The sequence below is a fragment of the Malurus melanocephalus genome, unplaced genomic scaffold (assembly GCF_030028575.1).
Source record: "Malurus melanocephalus ecotype Western Australia unplaced genomic scaffold, MMel_1.1 scaffold_50, whole genome shotgun sequence".
NCBI lineage: Eukaryota > Metazoa > Chordata > Aves > Passeriformes > Maluridae > Malurus > Malurus melanocephalus.
The window spans coordinates 2599704-2625244 of NW_026623282.1; the positions used below are offsets into that span (position 1 = coordinate 2599704).

At 37.1% G+C, this 25541-nt stretch overlaps 1 protein-coding gene across 6 annotated transcripts in view; it reads right to left on the minus strand.

Annotated features, from left to right (window-relative positions):
- RGS12 (regulator of G protein signaling 12) overlaps window positions 1-25541 on the minus strand; it is an 84945-nt gene that overhangs the window by 21841 nt on the left and 37563 nt on the right. For all 6 annotated transcript variants that reach the window (XM_057365276.1, XM_057365275.1, XM_057365281.1 and 3 more), the window contains 8 exons: window positions 22202-22223; window positions 13761-13930; window positions 10520-10612; window positions 9259-9402; window positions 4868-5047; window positions 3464-3617; window positions 2148-2224; window positions 219-419 (listed from right to left, as the gene is read on the minus strand). In XM_057365276.1, coding sequence (XP_057221259.1) covers window positions 219-419; window positions 2148-2224; window positions 3464-3617; window positions 4868-5047; window positions 9259-9402; window positions 10520-10612; window positions 13761-13930; window positions 22202-22223 — 1041 coding nt within the window. The remainder of the gene's footprint in view (window positions 1-218; window positions 420-2147; window positions 2225-3463; window positions 3618-4867; window positions 5048-9258; window positions 9403-10519; window positions 10613-13760; window positions 13931-22201; window positions 22224-25541) is intronic.

Here is a 25541-nt window from a genome sequence, read left to right on the forward strand (position 1 = left end):
ATCTTTGAACAAAAGAATGTCACTATGCTTTAGGGTTTTAATGCAGTAGCATCCACTACCACACATTTGTTTCCTTTATGGGTACTTTAAATTCTCCTTCAATTAACCAGCACTGCCAATGCAAAGCTACAGGCAGRACCAGTACAGAGAGAGCCGAATTCCTTATTTGTAAAATAGGGATGAAAATGTTCCCAAAAAAGAAAAGGAATAAGCAGTACCTTGTCACCTCCAACTAAAAACAGGTCCACTGCAGCTATGTTAATGCCATGCTTCTCACAGACCCCAGAGAGCACCTCTTTGATGGAGAACCCGGATTTCACAGCCATTTTGCTCGATGAACCGTCCGGAAGGTTCACGCAGCAGTATTTGGGRGATTTGTCTTTATCTGGGACAAATGCAGGCAGTCTTGAGGTTTCAGACTTGAAAGGAAAAAGAAAGGTCAGTGCCCAGTGGAAAAATTAGGACTGGGTATAAACTCTGAGAGTCTGCAAAAATCAAACCAAGCCAAGGACYATACTTTCTGCCATGCTTTAGAAATCCTTCCAAGTATCACAAATGTCAGGTAATTTTAATTCATTGGAAAAAAACCATTTAGATAAAGATCACAATACTGCACAAATCTAAATTTATTTAAAGAACAGACGAAGTTCTAAGCAGTGTGTAAAACAGTTGCAGGATTTACTAAAGAACTGCTACTTAAGAAGTATACATGTAAATAAAATCTTATTAAGCATCCAAATAGTTAAATATTTGTGCTCAGTAATGTCGTGCTGATGTAAAAATTACCATTAGCACACTGTGAATCGACATTTAAGTGAGGAGGAATGCCTTTAAACATCAGGCTCCTCAATCTTTCCTCTCAAAATTTCCTCTTCTTTTAACATAATCTGAGTTCTACGCACAAATACACCACAGTCAAATTAAAATTTTTTATTTATTCACTTCATGACCATTAATTGTTTTTATTAAAGGGAACTAGAAGTACAATGTTATGGTCTAGGTAATAACCTTTATCCTAGAGTAGCAGTAGAATAGTAATACTACTAAATATCAAAAGTTTATCTGAAAATTTAACAAAAAGCTCACTTACAACTTAAAAGGGTACTAAAAAATACTGGTTTTGACAACCTTTTAGGGTACTCATCATGCTTTTTCTCTTTAACTTGATGCTTCTCATTCAAATCACAGTAACTTTCTGACTTAAATCAGGTGGGAGTGGGAGAGAAATGAGGGGTTGTTGCTTTAGGGAGGCTTTGCATTTTCTATTTTTTAAGACAAGACTTTTCTGCAACAGAAATAAACATGACTTCACCATGCTTGTTCCTCTGATCAATATTTTTAGCATAGGTAAAATTACAGTTATTAGTTAGTTGTTCATTACCCAGAATCTAGTCTACTAGAGGGATATCAAAAGCACAAAAAATCTTTAAAATTTCCATCTTTTTTTATTCTTCCTCCATATCAGCATAGCTTAAATAAAGGATTACATTCTCTGTTTTATTAATACTGTTTTAATTTTGCATCTTACTTATTTCACACTGTGAAGGTAGAACTTGATGATTAGAAGTCACAGTGTCTTCATTTCTTATTTTCTTAGAGTGACAAAGTGCAACAAAATTCCCTACTTCTCAGATATTTAGGACCAAGTTGAGTCATAACGACAAGAACACRACTTTAAAAGAAACAGACAGAAAAGAAGTATGATAGAAACTGGCCAAAAAAATTAAAATAATGCAACTTGTATTGGTCTTATTGCATAGGCCAAGAAAGGGGAAAGTTTTAACTTGTGGTTGYTCAAAACAGATTCTCTCTCTGGTAGGTGGGACAAACTCTTTTTAAACAGCTACAGCCTTTAAAAGGRAAACTTTATTTTGGTAGTTCACTGGTGCCTGAAGTTTAGACAGACAAGATGCAAAGCATATTCCAATATTGCAAGGACAAAATAAGAAGTAATATATGAATGCAACCTCTATTACATTTCTAATTCTAAAATTGMTTAATATTGCATCTTGTGCTCCAACTGTATCACTTAAAAACCCTTTCCCAAGGTATTACATCAACCAAGTAGCATCACACTACTTGGAAAATCAGAAATTCACTGTTTTATCTGCTCCCCCAGTTGTTCTTTAGTAAGAGGCAGCCATTACCAAGTCCAGACTAGCAGTGGATGACATGGAGCCTTGGGATTCCCGTCTGTATGACAATCCATTGGACTGAAACGAATCTGTTTGTGGAAAGAATCAGCAATCAGTAAAGAGGCTTGCTTWATTATTTATCATAATGCAGATTAGCTTCTCTGGTCACAAATTTTTCTTTTTCATTAAAAGGAGATAAAACACCAAATCTTCATATYGTGCATGGAAATGTGGAAGCCAAAGCAACTTTTGGTCAAGCATTTCTTGGTTATGCAACCCCTGAATAAACCCACTTGCTTCTATATTTTTAAATCTCTTTTTTAAAAAAATCTTCATTTAATTAATCAGATTTAGCAAGATTTCAATATGTCATCTTAAAAATTATTCTACCTCTAGAGATTTTGAAGGGAGGTAAATATTTTTAAAGTGCAAGTATGGTGTTAGAAAACTAAAATCTAAGACAATTACTAGTCACTTCCAGAAGGTCAAGTCAGCAATATAATATAATATAATATAATCTCAGCAAGTATTTTGGATGTATTTTCACTTATGAATGTCCTAAGAACACTCAAATTATCCACAAGATCAAAGATATATTGTGGATCTGGGCATTTACCAGAAGCAAAAACCACAGTAACAAATATGGACCAAAGTTGGTGCTTCACTGGAATTTCTTCAYTTTTTTAGCTCAATAGAATAATTTTCTGCAAAATTTTCATCCCTTCTAGAGGCCATGTACAGGTGCTTTCATAAGGGAGATCTTCCTTAAACTCTCAAACACAATTAAGTAACAAAACAGCAGGTTACAAGGGCTTTCACACCTCTGACTCTTCTGTTTTCATTTTAGTCAGTGAAGGTGAAAACAGATGGTGACTCTTCARAAGTGAACATACCTGTGTGTTACTGATAAAAGAAAGAAAAGTAGGATAATGCAGAYGGAGGCATTTTTAAATAGCTGTAACTATGGCACTATTTGCTGTGCTGCTCCTGGACTTTTCTGGAAAGATTTGAAATTATCTTTCTATAAAAATAGTACCTCTCAGCTTGAAAAAGCAATTACCAGCATACAGAAAGGCAGAACGTGCCAAAAAGTAGGAAAAAATGTCTTGAGGAAGTCAGTAAAAACAAATTTAAACATTGCCATACTTTCTTCTATTGTACATCTTCCACAAGACTGCAGCAATACTGGCCATGCCACAGCCTTTAGACTTGACAGCTCTTCTCCTCTGTCACTCCCAAGAATGCACTTACAGAGCAACAGATCATGGTGAGATTAATCACATCTAATGCTGGAGCAACCTTGAAACAAAGTGGAATGTGATACTCACCGTTTGGATAATCACCGTTTTCTCTTCTCTTCTGTGATTTTCCCAAACTCTTACTTCTTGACCATGAGAAGAACGTCCCCCTTTTCTTCTTCTCAGTGTCCTCCTCTCCTGACTCTTCATTTAAAGATCTTCCTGACTTTGATTTACCACTTAGCTGTCACCAAAACACAATTAAATCACTGGTTGGATCACASTTGTGAGTATATTGTCTGAAATAAACCTTCCCACGCTTCTTCCTAAAACAAGAGTGTGATGGCCAGGTTAGCTGTCTTCGTTACCCCACGCACAAATGTCTGTGCCAACTTTCCTCTCAGCAGCAATCAAAAAAATAAAACCCAAAAAAATAAAACCCAAAAAACCTCACCAGTGGCAACAAAAAGAAATATATAGATGGAAATGTGCTGCTTGGTAGGGAGTACAAAGCAATAGCTGGAAACAAGCCATGGAGAGCTCCAGCAAATAGGAAAGAACTGTCCCCAGCTCACCAGTAACACCTAAGTTAATGTGGAAAGGCCATTTGCCTTGCTTTTTTAAACACTGAATTTCACTTTGGTATTTTTCCTAAGCTAGGCTTGAACGTGAACAGCTTTTAAAGACAATGACAAAGTACTGTTTAACATTTACAAGTATAATCAAGTATTTATTAGAGTTGAAGAATACAAATGTCAGGAATGTTTGATATTAAACTAAACTTGCTTTTAACAAGCTAGTATTCTTGTTAGATTATTAGAATATTCCTTTAAATGCTACTTTTTAAAGGTTCCTAGTCATAAGAATACATAATGGCAGATGGGGTAATCTGTAGTGATTGACATGAATAATGAAAAGTTATAATTTACCCATACAGTTATGTAATGCTATGGTGGTATTATCTGCAAGAAGAAAAAATAAACCCTAAATAATGTCAGGGGATCAGTCAGTAAGACTACTGGTCTAATTTTTAAGCAACTGTACTTATTTAACACGAATTATCTTAGTTTAGTAAGAGCTAAGAAATTTTAAAAACCACCCTCTGCAAAAATKAGTTAGCTTGGTTAAGCCTTCTCCAAAATTCTGTTAAAATGACTTCTCTCAAATTCTCTTAATTCCAATACTGAAGCAAAATAAGCTTCTGAACTGGTGCACTAAAACAACCCTTACTTTTTATTTGTACATATATATTTAAATAATAATTAAGATTTAAAATTATATTCAGAAAATCAAWATCTAGAAAACTGAGTCAAAGGCAAGGATTTAAAAAAAAAAAAGCATTTTTCTGAGTACATAAAAATTTTGTAATAATATTTGCCAGCTCCTCTAACCACACCTTTTAATTTTATTTTATATATTTCCTTTTATTTTCTAAAGAACTTGAAAAACATTATTTTAAAACACAGTTTTCAGCTATAACAAGGTAAAGGTCACCTTTTTTGGTGTTGACATGTTGGACTTGTCTGAGCTGACGCTGTGTTTAGAAGTGGGGCTGCTGGGAACACGCTGAGGATCAGGAAGGGGMCGTCCTTCCACTTCAGCGAGGATGCATTCTTGGTAAAGGGGGGATTTGAGGAAGCGAGTGTAGCTATCAAACTTCATCAGGTTAAATATCTGAAATTAAACCACAGTGGATAATGGTTACATATGCTTGACTAACACATCAAGAACATTAAGCTMCTTTGCAACAGCCAACTCCCACAAGATTTAGGACATTAAGCTGTAAACAGCAGTAGGTGTGACCTTGTTTAGAGCTGGTTAAATACACTGCACCCATTTAAAGTGAAACATTACTTGATCTATTCCCTTAGTACAGGCTCAGAAAAAAAGGTTATGATTTGTGCAAAGTGCAAACTGAGATGTTGTAGAGTCTTGACAACACCATCCTCTTTTACTGCATTGATGCCATCCTATGTGGAGATTCAGCAAGTTGGCCACTTAAGACATTTTGTACAGATTATTACACCAGTATGTGACAGAAGTTACACAAGTGTGTTTTAAGATAGCTGTGAACAAACAGGGTTTATGTTCTAAAACACACAAATATGATATAGTCACAATATGCAATAATAAAAGATACACAAAATTAATTGCTGAGGTGAGGAGAAGCTGAGAGTCCTTTAYAGTTYATATAATSTTCAYACTCATAGAATCATTYAGGCTGGAAAAGATCTCTGAGATCATCMRGTCCAGCYKTTAACCCAGAACTGTCAAATCTAACACAAAACCATGGTCATGGTCATGACCATAAGGAAAAAAAAAACTATCAGTATATTTGGACAATTCAATAGTCAGGGTGCTGTAGGTCTTGAAAGAGAATAGTTTACATTAAATGACCAATATTTAACCATAAAGAAAGCTGCTTTATAACAGGCCTGCAGCAAATATCTGAAGCTAATTTAACCAAAGCTAAACTTATGAAAGTGAAGAAGAGCTTTTTCTTAAACACTGAATAATGTTTAAATTTTTGTTCCATTTTTGCAAACCTGCTATTTTAACTGAATCCATACATTTAGCTCTATATCTTCTGTGATTCAGTGGCTCTGAGAAAAGAGTATGAATGGCCATTTCTCTGGACATGACAAACTCACCAGATGTGAAGGAAGTACACACCACCCAAAATTATGGCATTCCCAAGAGTATGAAGGAAAGTCCATCCCTTTGAGACAGAATGGCCCATTTATAGATGGAAACCATACTTCAGACTGTGCAGGGACACCTTCCCAACAAGCTTTAGCCAAAACTTATCTTGTAAACAGCAAGATAGAGCAGAGAGAACTGGATCCTGTCACAGAAACCTAACTCAAAACTGAATGCCAACTTCCACAGTCTTGCCTTTCCCTTCTGTATATTCCATTCCTGCTTAGGTGCTCCTGTCTTCTTTGCTGGGCCTTCCAATGCCTGTTTTCCACATGGTAAGCGATGGAAAATATTTTTGTATTTGTTAGCTTCATCAGCTTAGCAGGCTGAAATTGCTCAGTGCCAAGTCCAGTGTGCCCTCAATGCCATGACAAAGAGACCATGCAGTACCAGAGATTTCTCATTTGAAACCTTGCTCACAAAGGGGAATCTCTCTCACACCACTCTTTTCTGACCATAGGTAAATTTAAAAAAACAAGTTCCAGAGCACACGCAGTCTTCAGGCCAAGTCTCAACAGATTATTGAGTATACACAACACACACAGTTTTGAAACAATTCTTGAGTTCTGTTGAGCYCAAAGCTCTGGTGTATTGCCAAAACAGCATAAAATAAGGAGCAGCAATTACAAAAAATCAAAATGCCTCAGTCTCAAGGACTCACAGAAGCACCACTGATACAAGATTACTGGGGGAAAATGCTAAGTACAGTTTGCAGGCTCCAAGACAGATGTGAAAACCAAACTAACTGAAAAATATAAAATACTTCACCTGTCCTTGAGTTTCTTTAAGAAAATTAAACTTACAAAGGTTACACTACTCAACAAATCACAGTTTTTTAAACTGAATGCATTTTGTGCCCCTAAAATGTAAGACATGATCCCACAACACAGCTTACACAAATACCTTCAATTTAACACAGCTTCACAATGAAAAACAAAACTTTGCAYAGTTGCCCCCCACCACAGAATCTAGCACCAAAAGAAAATAAAATTGTTTTCCACGCTAGGTGGGAAGAATAAAAGGAAAAATTGTAGAGTACTAAGAGATACAAGAAAAGAGATGCAGTCTGCATATTAAATATATCTAATACAGCAAAAAAAATTGCAACCTTTTAACTTTGCTGGATAGAGTGATGAGAGCTTAGCTAATTTACCTTGAGCTGATTATCATCTGCCCTACTATGTTTCTAGCCCACGCTACATCCATGATTTACTATATTTAGCATTATTATCATATTTATGTATCTTAATGACTGCTGCTTATTTGAAAACAGMTAGCAGATGTTCTTACAAATGAAAAACGTTATCTTTTAAAAGCATAATTTGAAATTTTCAGATGAACAAGAATGGAAAAACTTACATCCATTATCAAATCTACATGAAGTACATGATATTTTATTCTTATTTTAGTATGTTCAAGTGACCTACACTCTCCTCCATCCAGAAACACTCAGAGTGATTGTTTGTATTCAATTTATAAAAAAAGAATATCCTAACTAGGTGTTTTGGTTGCAYCCACACTGCCATTACAACCTCTAACAAGAACAAGGACAAATTTGTCAGGACATGGACAGGAAGCAACTTCTACGGGTATTCCCAACAGGCAGTGCTTGAAAGAGAATGACCTGAAAGTATTTCCAAGGCACTTTTYCACATCCTTCTGCAACTCCACTGCAGCCTTACAGCAACACTCCCCATTCCCCAGCATCACAGTCATCCCACTGCCCCCACAGAGCAGCACCCTTGCACTCTGTGGTCAGTGTCCAACTCTAAAAAATCTTATGAAAACCACAAAGAGGGAGCTTTCACTCTGTGAAGGTTGTGCCACCACTGTGAGCTGAACTTTGAGAGTCTGTGGTGTGCTGCAGTGACTGCACAACCCACAGCTCCATGTTCTGCAGGCGCTGCCACCCACCAAAGTCACAAAAAGACCTTGTGGAGAAGCACCCGCTGACACCAAGGAATTCAGAGCCATGGAGCAGCTGATTTCCCAGCACTAACCTCAGCCTGGCAACACCACCAGCACCTCAGACAAACTCCAAGGCCATGTCCTTCAGCAGAAGGAACCCTCATCCAGCTTCACCTCATTTTTCAGGGGAAGGARCAGGTCTGACTGAGGCACTGACAACTGGAGATAAACAGGTGAGGCACAGACAGGCCTTGTGGCTGAGACTGGACCCAMACAGGAGCATTTTCTCTCACATTATGAGCCCTCCAACTAAGGATGCAGCATTTTCAAAGGGAGAAAACCTTCAYCAGCCCCATCACCTGACTCATCAGGACACCTTGTACTCCAAACAAACAAATAGGAGAGGATGAGGAGGAATTCAGGATTAGTTTCCACAACACCAGGATGAAAAACACATGAAAAAATGTCTGGGAAAGTGGTGGCTGGTAATTCCCACAGAAGGCTCAGGCTTGGGAGGTGCATAAGGAGCAGCTATAATGGTGGAAGCTCCCAGAGCAGCAGTCAGAATCACCTTTCCATCTCCACTTTCCAGGAGGACGATACCTCACCCAGCTGCTCAGATTCCACAAAAGCATCTGAGATTGTGTCCTAAAATTGTCACCTGGTTCATTAAAGCAATGGCCTTGATTTCAAAATGATCTCAAAATTACTTCTRCTAATAAAGTGGTAGGGTGGAAGAGTTACCAAAGAGGGGGCTTAAGAGAAAAAAATAAGAAACTTAAATTCTATAGGAAATGTAAAATGTATTCTGTTGTTACATAACTGTTCTGAATATCAATAATTATTTAAAAYACATGCACTTCAGAGGTCTTCAGATACCAACAGTTTTAAAACCTCTTTGCCTCTTTGACAGTGCTACTAAAGCATAAGGCAAGAATTCCTTTAACACAGCTGACAAAACCAAAAGCAGACAATATTTGTGCACTCAACTCTTCACTAAAGAAAAGAAAACCAGTCATATGCAAACACTTCATGCAATGGTGCTGCAACACATTGAATTATTTACTTGTACTAAACCTTCATTTCAATAATAGTACTTCTCAGATTATTTTTTAGTTAAATGACAATTTTCTACACATAACAGAAAAACAGTCAAGCAGCCTTTTTTCTACACTGTTAACAGAATCTAAAGTACACAGCATGTGAAAACTATGTTTATAGATCACAAAGGAAAAGATATCAGCTAAATATTGAGCATTCATGTTTACTCTGGTTACCTGAAGTTGCTGTTCCTTGAACATATCCGGATGGGGAGAATTGAGAATATCATCTGCCAGCTGTGCCTGGCTGTCAATATTAACTGGGGTTGTAGCTTTGCTACACAAGAACTTACTGAAGATTTCCCGAGCCCTGTAAGAAAGCTACAGAAAAGAAATGCTAAATGAGTGTTGGTTTTAAAACCATATTTTTAGCTAAGCATTTCTAACACTGATATATTCCACCCAAAAATACATAGCCACTCCTGAATCTTTGATATATGTATTTTTCATTAAACAGCTTTTGGTTTAGGTACATAAACAGGGTTTTTTTCTTTAAGATTACAAATATTCATCAAATATTTCTTAAGCAGAAAAGGCAATCCTCCAAATAAAAGTTAAAATAATCAAGCAGTGAAGCACAGCAAGCATTTTTTCAAAAAGGAGTGTAGATTTTGTAAATTTCAGACCTTTTGCGTAATAGTTATTATTTAAATAAATCCTCTAAGAATCAATTTCTAGAAGTGAGAAAAAGATAAGTACATATATGAATATTTACAGTCGAAACCACTCATTTTTAACTTGTTTACTTTGAAACACCCACATTGTGAAATTAATGAAAAACCCACTAAGCTGAGCCCAGGGCCCTTAAGGGTGGTGTTCAGAAAACACATTGTTTGAAGACAGAAGAAAGTAGGAGAAGAAAAACCTCATTAGTAAACAAAAGAGTAAAGACAGACTTGGAAGGCGAAACTGTTTCCACCACAAAACCTGACTGGATTTGGCTGTGGTGTAGACAGAAGTGTTGCCAGCCTGYACAAAGTTCAAAATTCACCCAAACTGCCTGACCAATGCAGGATTTCCTTAAAAAGATGAGATGGAGATTCTCATAGTAGGTGAACAAATGTGAGAGCACCACCCTTGGGGCAGCAGACAATCCAAGTTATTTAGAAACACAATCCTGGTTGGTGAAGGCAGTCTAGCTCAAACAGTGTCAGAAGGCTCTCCTTGATACGTTTAATTTGCTCTGCACTTCCATGCACTGGGCCACCACCACTGGCCATTCCCAACATCCAGGATACCTTACCTCATTCTTACAGAGCTGCCTCTGCACTTTGCTGCAGTTTAAATATAGCCAACATCTTAAATTTAGGTCATCCAACCCTGTTTTACTGATATCACAGTACAAAAACCAAGCACAGCTCATTAACTTCAATAATCTTGAAGGAGTAATAATTTTTGAAGAAGSAACACAATGTCCTGAAATACAACCYTGACTTACCTCTTTTTTATCATGTGCAGGTACATGGTTAAAATATTCACAGGCCTGCCAAAATAAAATATTTTCTTCACTAAATTCTTTCCGTAGAAATTCCTAGGGGAAAAAAAAAATAAACAAATAAATAAATAAATAAATGTCTCAGAGAAAATTCAAACAACATATTTATAATGCTTGGAAAGTTGTATAAAGGTAACTTTTCAATCACTCTCATAGTCCAGTTTTCTTCTAAAGTAAAAATCAATGTATGTCCAACACATACCTAGTGCTTCCCCTCTTTCTCCTGTCTTTTTAAAGATGTATAAAAGACAGAGAGAAATTCTGAGAAGAATCCATCAAGTTACAATCAAATAATTCGCAAGTACAAAGTTTGAAGTGTCATCCGAAGTAGTGTATAAACTAGTGAATAAACGTTTATTAAAAAATTCAAATAATTTATAAACTTCATTTTTAAATTACACTGTAAACTGCCTTTGACTGCAGTTCTACTAATATAAGACAGCAGATTTTTAATCAAGCAATGCCCATAATCAATTCTGGATTCATTAAAGTGTCTTTCTGCATCACACCACAACTACAAAAGAAAAATCTTTCATCACTGCTTGCTGATGTGGTTACATGGTTTCTCCTCAGAAAAGACTCAGAGGAAAAAAAAATATCTTCCAGTAAGACACACAATAATCAGGACATTTGCATTGCAGCATCCTAAAGTCCAAATGAACACCAGCACTGATTCAGCTGGAAAACTCTACCACCACAAACTATCCCATATTCAAATYTGTATAATTCAATATTCTCCCAAAGTCTTAAAATAAAAACATTTTAACCATCAGGGGAAAAATAAAGATACTGAAAAAAACTTGWTCCTCTAAAAAATTATCTAGACGTTTAAGTAATTGGAAAAAAAGCTTGTTTATATTTTAGAGCCTTTATTTTTAATTAATTAGTGTTTAATTGGAAATTTTATTCTAAGTTAGCTAGAAGCCACAACCTCCACTCAATTGTCACATGGGTTTCATTGAAGCTTATTATTCAAGGCAGCCTCAGAAAGCTGTGTAAGAAGACTCTCCACAGAAATAAACTTCCATTTMTTTGTGCTTTTCAGATTTACATGGACTTTAGGGACTCAAATGATAAAAAAGCAATTGAGATAAAGCACAATCTAAATCCCCTAAGCAATACTTCAATTTAAATTAAAAGTTCTTCAGATACATAACCTGGGACACCAAATATATAAAAAGATAATCCAGAGACTAGTCAGGGGACATTTCTGCATTTTACATGTAATTATATATTAAAAGAGAATCAAATTAAGTGAGCAGGAACCAAAACACAACTGCCTRCTTYCCACTTGGCACCTTCCCTGTGAATYTGGAGTCCATCTCCCACTTGTCTCCTTGTGGCCACAGGATTTGGGCACAGCTGGCTGTCCAAAATTCAGTGTCACCAGAAGGTCCAGTGCTGGCYCAGCTGGAACATCAGTCAGCCCAGCACAAGTCACACATGGTTGGGAAGGGGAGAGGTTGGTCTGAGCCCCTGCAGGTTCAGCTCTCCCACCTCCTGGGCCATTATGCAAAGTGTGAGTATTTGCAAAACATGCAAAATCTCTCCTTAGAGAGTTGCTCCTGCTCTGTGACAAAGCTGTCCTCAGGAAAGGCAGATGCTGGATCTCAAATGCACCAAGGCACACACTACACAACCATGGATCAAAGGCTGGTGCCTCAGTGCTCTTGGATACTGGCAGCAACCTGGAACTGCACAGTGTAATGACAACCAGGCTGCAAATAAGTCTGAGCAATGGCTCTGGACATCTCCTGGGCCTCAAGAAAATGGTGCTCCACATGAAAAATTTTAACAGTCCCTAATTTTTTTTTTAAATGGGTATTTCTTTAACACTCGTACTTTCACAATGTTTATAAAAAGAATTTTTAATTAGAATAAAATGGGGAGAAAAAGTAAAGCTTCCAGATTATCTGAGGCTGTCTTTCGCTGAAATGAAATGTACCTTTCACCTTTTAATCTGAAAATTTATTAAAATTTCATGAGCTACTTTTTACATTTTTCATGTAAGTTTTGAACTAACGTAGCAGTGAAAAATTAATGCAGCAATTTCCTGAGTGTACCTAAGTTTACTGAAGGTTTACAAGTAATTAGAAAAGTCAGATGAACTTTCAGCAGCAAACCCACAAACTACATCATTTTTCAGATGAACTCTGACATCAGATYAGAATTGTAATTTTTCTTCCAGCTTGACAAGAAGTTCCAGTATCAAAGCAGAAATGCGAATAACTCTCARGCTACTCTGCTAAACCAGGGAACATAATATCCAGGATGTATTATTTTGCTTTCCTCTTCTCTGTTTCCTCAAACAGATGTTCACTGTTAATGTGGGTTTGGGGTTCCCCCACCAGTTAATGTAGAAGTCTGTTTATTAACCATTGTGATTACTTAGTACTTYTGCATCAAGCAAGAGACTGAGTTACAGATTACTGGAATCTGCAGTATCTCCTACACCACAGGTTTCCTTATATTCTCTTTGTGAAAATTATTTGGGCAGAAAAAACTGACCCTGTGTAACTCATTCAGGATCAGCAACACACTCCCAAGTGCAACAAAGCAAAAGTATTTATACCCTCAGCTTCCTTGCATGTAAAAGAGAGATGATGCTATTTACAACTTCATAAATGAGAACAGGATTTAAGTACTGCAGAATATTTATGCTTTGCAAATACTTAATATTATTCCTTCAAGTTGCAGCTTTAACCAGTGCTCTTAGCTACCATAACTACTTCCAAAAAGTATTTYTAAAAACCTTTTTTCAGGCAAATAAGGCTCTCTGTCTTTGAAAAAATCTTCTATGTGGCCTCCAATGTTTCAGTAGAGATAGATGTGAATAATGACCCATTCTTACAAAACTACCAAAAGTACTTCCTTCTTCTTATACAAAGGCTACAGACACAAAAATAGCATTTTACAAAATGGGGAAGCATTCTGAAAGCTCCCAGACAAAGCCAAATATAGCTTCCATTTTCACCTGAAACTTCTGCTATGCAGAAAAGCATGGCAATCTATATATTACTATGAACTCTTACTCAACTGTGAACTYGTGTAAATTTAGAAAGGTGCTCAGAAAACCACTGAGTACAAATGGATTCCTGTGCAAGGACAGCATCAAGGAAAAAAAAAACAGGAAGATCACTGCAGCAGTATTTTGGAAAGCCTCTTAGTGTCCCTCAGAACTCACCGAAAAGTATTTGACACCGACAGAATCCTGAAGAAGACGCTCGAAGGAAACGGCCCAGCTGGCAACTCTGCGCTCCCGCAGCCGCCGGCAGCTCTGCACGCTGGGAAGGCTGGCATTGCTACTCAGGCTGTTCTCACTCACACAGTCCTTCAATTCCGTGCTATTCAGCTCTGTTGATAAAGGAAATCAAATCTGTCAATAAAGTAGTAGTCACTTTTACTCTTCAACATTGTGTACTTATCACACCTCCTGCTCAAGCTCACGTGGTGCAGACTTCTAAATATCCCTCCCCATTTTTATTAAGAGCATCTGCATAGAAAAAAAAAAAAATGCCCCGAACATCTCTCAGGTTTCCTCTGTTCCACTGCAAAGAAATTAAATGAGTGTCTTAAAAGCAGTCCCCAATAGAAGCAAAAGGAGCAGGCCCAGAACAAAATCTTTTTTCTTGTTCCACAAAATAAAATACATTTTCCTGTTTATATTTCTCACCCTATAGACTGCACTCCCTCATAAAACTATCCACGGAAAGTTGACTTTCAAGAACCCACTTGTTCACCAGAATGTGGGCAAAAACCTATTTGGTGATAGGAGACAGCAAAATTTCATATACGCTTCAAATGGTAAAGTCAGGGAATCTGTGAAATTTTACATGGAAATACAACATTCCTGTTCACACTGAAAATTTAGGAAAGGAGTCAATTGTGGAAAAGAACATTAAGGAAAATGAGCTAGTAATGGATGCCTTCCCCATCCACAGGAAGCAGAGGCATCAAACCATAGATCCTCAATTTATTATGGCTTCTGATAAAAAGCAGGATCCATTCCAGACTCCAGCCAACATACTACAATAATTTAGAGACCCCAAGATGAGAAATTACCAAATTCTTTAGACCTTGAAAAAACCAGAAGTGATTTTGTATTCTGAGAAACTAACACGAACCCATAGAGAATTCAGGGAAACACAAAAAAACCCCTTGTGTAGGAGCCTAACAATTTCAAGCATTAACCCCAGATCATCTTTGTCACATGTCAGTAAACAAAATACGCACACAAAAAAAATCTTAAGGTGACCATTTGTTCACAGAAGTAGAAAGAGGAAAGAAATGACTGTGGTAAGTAAGAGAGGGAACTGCTTACAACAGGGTTCTACTCAGATTTGTCATTTACTTGTTGCACACCCCTTTACAGGATGGTCCCTCCACGTCCCAGCGCACACAAATGTAAAACTGGCAATGCTGAACTCACAGACACAACTTCACAGAGGTGATACAAGGTTTAATTCATTCTGAGTACCCAACCAGAGCCTGAGCTCCCTGGTCGGATCTCCCTTCTTCCAACAGGACAGGTTGCACACAGAGATCCAAACTGAACGAGATTCTGAGATGAAAGGATTGAAAAAAACCAGACATTCAACTGGTTGAAAAATTTGCAGTAACAGATGTGAGAAGATAATATCCTCAAATTGAATAGATGGTATATTCAGCAGTTTTATGCCAAATGGAAGTGCATGCATGCAGTTCACTAGAAATGCAAGCTGTTTGAGAAAACTGAATTCACAACCAGTCAGAAATGGACTAWTCATCACAAGGACATTTTAATGATTTTCATCAGTTATTCATTAAGTCTAACTAAAGCAATGAGTAATTTCATCAAAAAAACCCCTACTTTACAAGATCTCCCAAGGTCTCCTTTTATGCTAGAAGTATCTGAAAGGACTTTGCATTTCCAAACTTCATGTTACAAAGCATTATTGTTCCTCCCTGGAAGTAAGAACTTTGAAAAAAGGACCATTCCAAACCATCTACAAGCATAGGAAAAAGTTATAAAGATAATTGTAAGGATAAGAAAAAAAAAAATTAAGGAAAGTTCTGAAACTTAATTTTTAAATGTATTCTTAGCTCAGAAATCTTCACTAAGATGCAACAGTTAACTATCCTGAGTTTCTGTAAGCAAAGCTATTTTTAAGACAAAAATAAAACAAGTATGGCAAAGATACAGAATTAGGTGAGGGAAGAACAAAATGTACCTTAGTATTTTGAACAAGGATAATATTTAAGGACACTAGTAAACAATCAGGSGTATAAATTATTTTCTTTGCCTAATGACCATATTAATCAAAGCTAATTACAAACATTCAGCAAATACTGCCAARTTTTCTTACACAAATATTTACTCACTTTTTCCTTTAAGGCATTTGAAAGAGCATAACCAAGTCAACTCTTAACTTCATGACAGAATACCTGTCACCACAGCGAAACTATTGTGAAAGAAGTTAGTGTGACTCTGAAGAGAATGATATCTAAATTTATTATCTGAAGTATTTTGCTTTAACTCTGCAGGTGGGTATGTTCTATTTTACAGTCCAGGATATAAATAGACACCCACTTCTTGATAGATCTGGAACAGTTTCAGATACTGCCTCACTCCTGGAGGGCTCAATCTCCAGTAATGAATGATGAAAATTTCCTTGTTCCTTTCAGGCAAAGTCAGAAAGGCAAACCCATCTCACATASCAAACCCCTGACTTGGCTGACAGAGAGAAATTGGGCAGCAGCCACACCAAGTGCTCACTCTGGATCCAGAGTCAGTGCCTGGGGACTCAGGAGGGATGGGGAAGTGGCAGGCACAGCAGCCACCAGCAGCCAGCCTCACCTCCCTCCCAGTGGCAGGCGCTCAAATTCCCYGTGGCAGCAGGGAAACCAAACTGCAATTACAGCCTCCAGTGTTTATACCAGTGGTAACTGCTAACTACCTKTAATTGCCAGCAGCTGCCTGCTCTCCCCAGCTCCTCAGAGTCACACTCCTCTCAGCTACACTGGCTTCTCCCTCCTCTGATACGCTGCCGACTCTGGAGATCCCATGAAAACAAATGAACCAAAATAAGACTCTATTTCCAACCACCGGAGAGCTACTGGCACAGGTCCTCCAACGTGTTAACACAGCATTAAGGGATTACTCATTCCCAGTAAACTGTCTCTGTTCTGGTAGATTTAATTTAGGTAATTCAGGCTTTTTTCAGAAAGAACTATTTTAATTTATACTTAACCCTGACATGGCTTTGGTTTCCCTTAATGAAAAAATGCAGTTGGTTTGTTTTTAAAATCTGTACAGCTTTCTGCTGAGTACCTGTGAAAYCTGAAAACAATACAGAACAAGGCTGGAAAAGGTTTGGTTATTCTCCATTACCACCCAATCATCAGCTGCAATTAAAACAGTTACAGCCTAGTACAGATATACCATTTAGAACTGGAGAAATGTCAGTGAAATGGAAGGAAAAACACCTCCCTGACTCTAACATCGGTACCCAATTTGACCAAATCACACTTCAATGAAGACTGTATACACCACAATTCCTGCTCCATTCCCCGTGCAGAGGAATGTTTCCAATGTAAGACTTCAGCATCAGGTTTCCTGACTCTCACAGCTCATGCATTCCTAGGTACACAGAGCCCACCTTGGAAAGCAGGAATGGAGAAACTTTCCAGCCAGGTCACATATTTCATGTAATGAGCCTTCTGTGATGATCATCAGGGGAAACACAGAGCCCTGACTCCCACCCTCAAACGTTCTCACCACAGGGCTCTTGCACAAAGTGAACTCCTCCTCCTCCTCCTCCTTGTAAAGTATTTAAAAATAGAAAATGAGCAATTGTGAATCTCAGGATGCCAGAGGAGTTCAATGTGAAAAATCCCAGCTCTGCATGGCCAACAAGGACAGCAGCAGTGCTGTGACGTTTCCAAATGCCTGCCTTCCTTTGTCATCACTGTCGGAAGCTCCGACTCATCTTGCATTACCTGTAAAAAGAGACTCCTTGCTCAAACATTCCAAATCCCAGGCACCTAACTTTATTTTTGTTCTGCTTGAAAGCAACTATATCTAGTGAGGAAAAACTACTTTCAGCGAAAACTCCTTCTGTTTCATTTATTACCTTTTGGAAATACAGAAATGTCACAGAATGCTATCTAAAAAATCCTCAAAACACAACATTTTGCACCTTCTCTGTTTACACATTCCAGGAAGGGTCTTGGTTTTATTTCTTTTACAAAAACAGCACTAGTACTATGTAAGAAAATGCAGGCATTCAATCAACTAAATCTTGAAAGTATTCACAGTAAGATGACTTCAGAAATTTTGATTTGGAAAATATAAAGCCATAAGCCTCATTACAATTAATGAAGGATATTTTGTATGCGCTTATATGTATTTTGTATACATTTTTCAGCCTACAACTACTTATTGTTGTGAGAAGCTAAGCATACTCCTTGTAATCATCGGAACGCATACAATCATATAATTAAGATATTCTACTTAATCACTAAGTACATTACCTGGATACAGCTGATAAGAACCACTGTGGTGCCACTTAATCAAATACTTCAAGCTCCTCACTGAAAGCCATCCTTCTGAATCCATACCAAGTTYAGCTGAAACGTCCCGGAACCCATTGGGTGTAGATTAATATGACTGTACAGCACATTGTTCCTCTGCAATTTTGGGATGAGGGAAGCTAACACATTTCCCACAGCAATTCCTGGTAGCCTCTAACACCATTCTAAACAAATTGATTCCTTACCCTCGTGGCTTCAAGCAGAGGGAAGCAATAGTATACTTAACACAAAGCATTATAAAATGCTGCATAAATAATTTAAAGAAAAGACCTTTTGCCACTGCTGCTAAAGGAACTTGAATTATTTATGCTGCAGTGGAACACAGCTACAGCGAGCAGGCACCACCAACAGAACTGGCAAATAAGKCATATACCTGTTAGAGGAAATAATCCATCTGTATTTATAGTGTAAAGAACATAAAATTGTGTTTTGCTTTATTTTGTACTTTATTGTGAATTTTTTGCCTTACCTTCTTCAGTTACTTTTTAAAATACAGTTTTACATTATTTATTACAGCAAACATCAGATTCCTTTCAAAATGGACTTTAGGAATGCTTTTTCTTATGAAAATTCTTCCCAGGTGATGAACACTAAAAGCAAAAATCTGCAGAAACTACAGCAAAGTAGTATCTTAGGAAAAAAGATGTGCATATAGTATCTGTYAGGCTGAAGTATTTGGAAATAGCAGACTCCAGCTTTGTGGAACTGATCTCTGCGGRGAAGAGCAGGTAAGAACTGACTCAGACAGGTCAGTTAAATCATCTTCTAATGTTTAACTGACCCTTATGGTCCCTTCACCACCTCTGTCTGGGAGATGAATGATGATGGCACTTCTGTTATAATCCTTTGACCTTCAGGTTTCCCCTCTGTAAAGTGCCATCCAGGTATAAATAGCAAAATCAGACATTAGCTGGGGACTATTGATCATCCCTGTGACAACTCAGATGGCACARTGCTCACAACACCAGGCACAGCCTGCGTGCTGTGTACACACTCCCACTGCTCCCACAGGCAGCAGCCAAGGACAGTTTTGAGGAGGGAAGGAASAGAAACCTGCTAATTGCAGGTCGCTGTAGTAACATAAAATGGTTCCTGMTATTCCCTGAGCAGAGGTGCTGCAGATTGGTTGATCTATAGCAGCAATCTTGCACCTAAGCGTTATTACAGTCTGCATTCTGATTGTCTGCAATTCATTACCCAAACCAATTATGGTTAAGAGCTGCTACTGGTCAGCACATCTGGAAACAACACTAATTTACACATTACCTATCTCACAATGCCCAAGTGCAGAGTTATGGCTGATAGGAACATCCCAGCCTTGCAAAAGCTGAGACCCATGCAAAATAAACTCAAGAGGGGGTAGATGGTTTCCAGGGCCAGCCTCTAACATAATAAAAGCAGTATGACATGAAGCTTCATTGACTTTGGAAAGGAAATGCACAGGGAACTRTTGTGCCTCCTACCATACTGAAGGGATGTATTTGAACACATAACTGCTTCTTACATGTGAATTTTCTTCCCTAAGAAAGAAAAACACTAAAGCATCTAGTTATATGTAAAATGCTAATATTAATTAGCAATACAAAGCAGGACAGAAGGTTCTGGAGAGACCTTAAAGGACCTTCCAGTACCTAAAGGGTGCTACAAGAGAGCTGCAGAGTGACTTCTGGCAAGGGCATACAAAGGGTAATGGTTTTAAACTGAACAGGACGCAGATTTAGATTAGATATAAGAAATTTTTCACTCTGACAGTGATGATAACACTGGAACAGGTTGCCCAGAGAAACTGGAGATGTCCCATCCCTGGAAGKGMCAAGGCCAGGTTGCATGGCAGGGGGGTTGGAACAAGTTGACCTTTACGGTCCCTTCCAACCCAAATCATTCTGTGATTCTGTGATGATAAAGATTTAGTCTAGAGARGGAAGTACACAGTGCTGTGCTAATGGTAACACTGGTGAAAATTAATCTAAACTAGACATACCCTAAAATGTCTGTCTGTGATCTATTTACATATTAGAGAGATTAAGGAAAACTGGAAAAATTTCAGTGCTGTGACATACTTAATGAAAGTAAAAGCTAGAAAATGTAATTCATCCATGAATCAGAACTTTTTATTCAATGCAGCTCAAAATGAAATTAATTAGGAATTTATTTGATTTCACTTTTTCTGATTACGGTCTCTCTGGCTCTTTTTTTCCCAACCCACTAKCTGGGTATTTAAGCATTGATTCAATATTATTCAGCATAGCTCAACTACCACTTTTATACAAATTATACCCCTTCTTAAGTAGCATTTAACAATGAAGAGAGAGCTCATGTTAAATTCTGAACTATCTGAAAAAACAGGGAATACAACTCAGTAGAAAATTGCACATAATTCCTTGGCTGCTCTTTCACCTCTGYGACCTTACATGGCCCTTGGATTTCATGAGTTCAAAAAACTATATAGAAAACAGTTACCTACAAATTTGGAATGAGATACAAGTCATATTGGAAGAGCTGAAAATAGTGGAACTTTTAAAATAAATTTTCAGCTAGAAGGATAAAAGCTTGAAATGATTGTTAGATGAGTACTATCACAGGTATTTCCAAGTCTGGATAAGCAACAAAATAACTTTCATTAATATAGAAGAAGAACCCTCATGGAGACAAGATACAAGTACATTGCATATTGCCTAAAAAAAGATCAATCAAATTTTTGGTCCTCACCAACTACATACATAAAGTCTGTGGTCTGTTTTGACTTTTCTATCAAGCAGGTAACATGCAAAGGAAAAAAAAATGTATTTTTCGCAGGAAAACACAGGTTACATTTTAGGAATAGAAAGCAGAAGAAACACTATTGTTTTCTGTTTTGTTGTTTTGTCTCTTTGCAGACAAGACAGATACAACACAGAGTCTATCTTCTCATCCAAACAGAAGTACTGCAAAGCAGCAGACTGTGTCAGCAGTAGAGAAGAAAAATACCTGACAAAGTCAGCCACTAGTTCCAGCAAAGAGCCAGCAAAAGAGCCAAAACAGCAATGTTTCTGTCAAGTGCAGTTTTAGTCTTGCAAGGAATTAGGACATGATGAAATTTGGTAAATAGTATTATTAATTTTGCATTTACATTTGCATGYACTATTAAAAAATTATCCTTACCATTCCAAATATTTTTTTCCAATTTCACTGCATCTGATTACAGTAACACAGCTTGTCCCCTTCTGACCTTTCYATTTAATAAAATTGTCTTGTAATCTTGTCAAAGAACAGCAAATGCAAAAATATSTAAGTGAGTTCCTCTACAGGATCAAGTGAACCAGCTCCTGCCAGAGAAGACAAGGAGAAAAGCCATCTCCTGTATACCCTACATTGTACAAATTCCTTTATTCCATTAAGGAAGCATTTTTTAACTGTTTCAATTAACTTCAAAGCTTCAGAGAAATCATCTTCTAATGTTYAACAGAGATTGGACATCCTTTAAAATATTAAAGGCATCTTATAATCAAAACAAGTAAGCTTATGTGCAATAAAGAGGATTTGACTTAGAAGTACTCCAGAAATGCAAAAGCTCCATGCTGGGATTTCACAAATATCAAATTACTTACCCCCTTCTCAAAAAGGATCACACTTAAGGAATTTCAACCTCAACAAATATACCAACACAGCTTACAACTTAGAAGCTAGAGCATCTCTTCAAAAGCAAATGAGGTATGTAAAGGACAATAAAACAGAGAATGAGATTTTATCTACCRTCCAATTATGCTGAAGTCTACCAGCTCTGCTTCTTTATTATCATGAATGAAGAAGCCTAGTTATCATAAAAATGTGCATATATAAATGTACCATAAAAAATACTATGCAAATAAAMCAGTGAAAGTATGTGAACACAGTCTTGCAATATTTTCATTGGCACAGTTCCCAAAGCTGTCACAGAGTTCTGCACCACCTTGGACTCAAATCTTGCAATATATCACATAATTTACCACATATTATGTTGYTTAATGTGGAAAATTGATTATTTTTCATTATAAAAGTAATAGCTTCATTATAAAAGTAAAAGCTTCATCTTACCTCCATCAGAAACAGTTGCTGACTGCAATAAGAAAGAAAAAAAGAGGTGTTACTGAAGTTTCATGGCAAGCATCAGAAATCTTTGAGCTTCACATAGTATTTGCAGTGTTAGCTACTTTTACCATCTTATTAATAACAGGTAATAWTAGAGAGAAAAATGTAAAGGAACCAGCTGTTACTTTCTCTTAGGTGTTTTCTCCCCACCATTAAATTCATCCTGAACTTTATAACCACTGGATCTGATCCCACTAATATTTACTGGAAGAAGCATTTCCTGAATGGTAARTAGCTACACTGCTTCTAAAAGTCCTTCTTAGAAGAACAGAGACAATTGGTTGGTACTTGTGACAAAGTAGATACCTAAAACTGACCTGCAAAGACTTCAAACAAAAACAATACCCCATACACTTTAGTTGGCTGCAATATGTGGAGATGCAGTATCTGTAATATCTGGCATTAAATGAAAATTCAGAGTGTTTTCAGTCAGGTGACTCTGAAAACTTCCCCTTCCCCCAGAAATCGGCCACTTCTGGTTGCCACAGACACAGAAGGACTTTCAGAGTGTTTCCAATAAGCTAGAACTTAACTTCAATAAGTAAGAACTCCTCATCACCTCTACCTGTATTGTACATCAGGTTTCCAAGGACAATTAGTGTTCTAGTGAAATGTTGATGTTTATATGCTTATCTTCCCTAAACTTTTCMCTTTTGATCACAAATTACCTCAGGTAATACCTCTATAAATCTGAGTAGTGACCATTTCCCAAAAGGATACTCCAATGCTTGAACCTTGACACTCTGCTGWGTAAAGTCTGGAGGACAAATGCTTTTTAGAGTTAAGTTTGTGTTGATTTTTTAATGACCATTAGAAAGAATTTTTATTTCAGTTTAGGGAATCTTTTCTTGGTCATTGAAAGTGTCCTTGAACCTTTAGGGAACCTTCTAAATAGTTTAAAAGAAACTCTTTTCTTTTGTTCTTTAAAAACCTAGGAAAGAATGACCTGCAACATCTACAACCTCTTCAACATCAGAAACACACATTAGAAGAAAAGCACAAATACACACACAATTCAAGTTAACAGCTACCTCTTCACAGTTTGTATTTTTCAGCCTTGACAACAAACATTCCCACTCTTCTTGAGAATCCACAAAAAGCTTTAGTAACATCWTATCCTTTCTTTATTGCACAGCAGGCTCTCACACTGCTGCTAAGACTCTCTGAAGAACATCCCTTGTCACAAACTGTTGTGTTCTCATCTCTCTCATCACCAGGAGAGGATCTGATCTAGTCTTTACAAGACTTCTGGGACTTTCAAAGTCTAAACTAATCTCCACTGACATCATTCCCCTGGTGTTAGTTCAGATAAACACAAATACATCTCTCATGAAAAAGATTTAAAAAATGAAAAATGGCGGCACTTCTCCTTAATTACACAAAAATAAATGCTTCAGGATCTGTGAAGCACAATAATGTAATCAAAAGTATATCCAAGCAATCTCTTTTTAATATCATTGTTTCAGGTATCAAAAATGTGGTTCTGTTTTGGTTACAGTTCTTCAGTGGGGCTTAGGACATCCTATTACTTCTATTTTGCACATAAGTCTAGTAAGCACATTATGCATTCAGGAGCCATAACTTAATTCATGTTTGTAATTTAGAAAATTTAATTTCATTACTGAAAGCTGGTTTATAAATTTGATTGCTTCTAATTTCTTAAGTCACATCACTGCATAGTACAGTTAATGAACAAACAACTTCAATGTCATTTCTCAAAGAAGGAAGAAAAGGATGACTCAAAGTAAAGTAATAGTATCAGTTTACATTTAGACAGAAAAAAAAATCAAAGCACTTTCGAAATATCTATATCTTGGAATGGTCATTTACTTTGCCAGCTTTCATTAACCTAGATTGAAACACCAAGTACAATTCTTCATATTTCTGAAAGGTATGAAGCAAAATTTATAGAAAAAGAATATTCACAGTACTTTTGTCAAAACCTGGGAAGTTAACAATTATAAAGACTCATTTTAAAGGGAAAATGGTGCCATTTTATAGAAAGACTCAAAAATTAAAGGGCAATGAGATGCAGTTTTACCTCAGCCCATTTAGCATAAGTTAATGCAGTGAACTTTCTACACACCATGAGTTKGTTTTGTCTGTTTATTTTAAGTGCTTTGTCTACTGCACATCACATTACATGTATCAGCAACTTAAAATCTCTCCAAGCAAAGCCTTAGTAATTATTATGTTAAAACAAAGCACCTATAGGAGGAATTATATTTTACATTAGTGTCACTAATTCTGTGAACTACAGCATTTGTTTCTGTAGATCATAGAATAAAATCCATTTTAAGAACATTTCTTTAAATTCATCTRTGTAACTAAATCCACCTAATTCAATAAAACCACCTAGAAACTAAAGCTTGTAATTACTGTGTAAGAATTCACAGCAATATGTTCAAACCATGTTTGCGAGTACTKAGAAATCTCAGCATAAACCTGTCAGAAACTGCATGCAGTCCACGTTCAGACAAAGAAGTTTCTCTTCTAAACTGTTCAGCTGAAACTTGTCTAGATTTGTCTTTGAAAGGTATAAGTTGCAAGACCAGATTTTTTTAAATACTATGATGATCTCATTTTAAAAATACACTTTATGTTGGGGGCTGTTTTTCATTCTTCAGCACTCATGTTTCCCACCACTGGAGGCTCTTCAGGACAAAATTTGATCTACTGCACATAAAAAGTTTGATTATTTTATGAAATTTAACACCACACACATATCAAGAACCACCTATTGAAAAACATACATATCAGAAAGCTATCAAATTGAACAGTTCTTGCAGGTAGACATTTCTGAAAGAGGAGGAAGGACAGGGTATGACTCTGCCAGTTAGGGCTAATGTGAGGATTTTCTTAAACGTATTTAAGCATCTAATTCCAAATGACAGAACATATATGTTGTGAATGCATACAYGAGCTATCATCCAGAGATAAAATCTAATTGCATGAAACCATCAAATCTTTCACAACAAGATGAGAACTGAAATTAGTTCTTCAAGTTGCCCCAGTTACCAAATTGGTTTAGGAAAACGTCCATGGTATAGGCCAGCACTCTGATGGCAACAAATTACCAAAATTTTGAAAATAAATCTAATTTAGGAAWGCTAAAATGTCTTCCAGTATCTGTTTATGGGAACTCTGCTTGCTCATCTGGCTGAATTAGCAGCTGAGTTACACAGACACACACACACCCCACACAGTTGGGGGATGCAACTCTGCTCCAGAGACTTCAGGGTGGGATCTTGATCCCTGTGATTCAGGAGAGAAGCCCAGTGCCAGG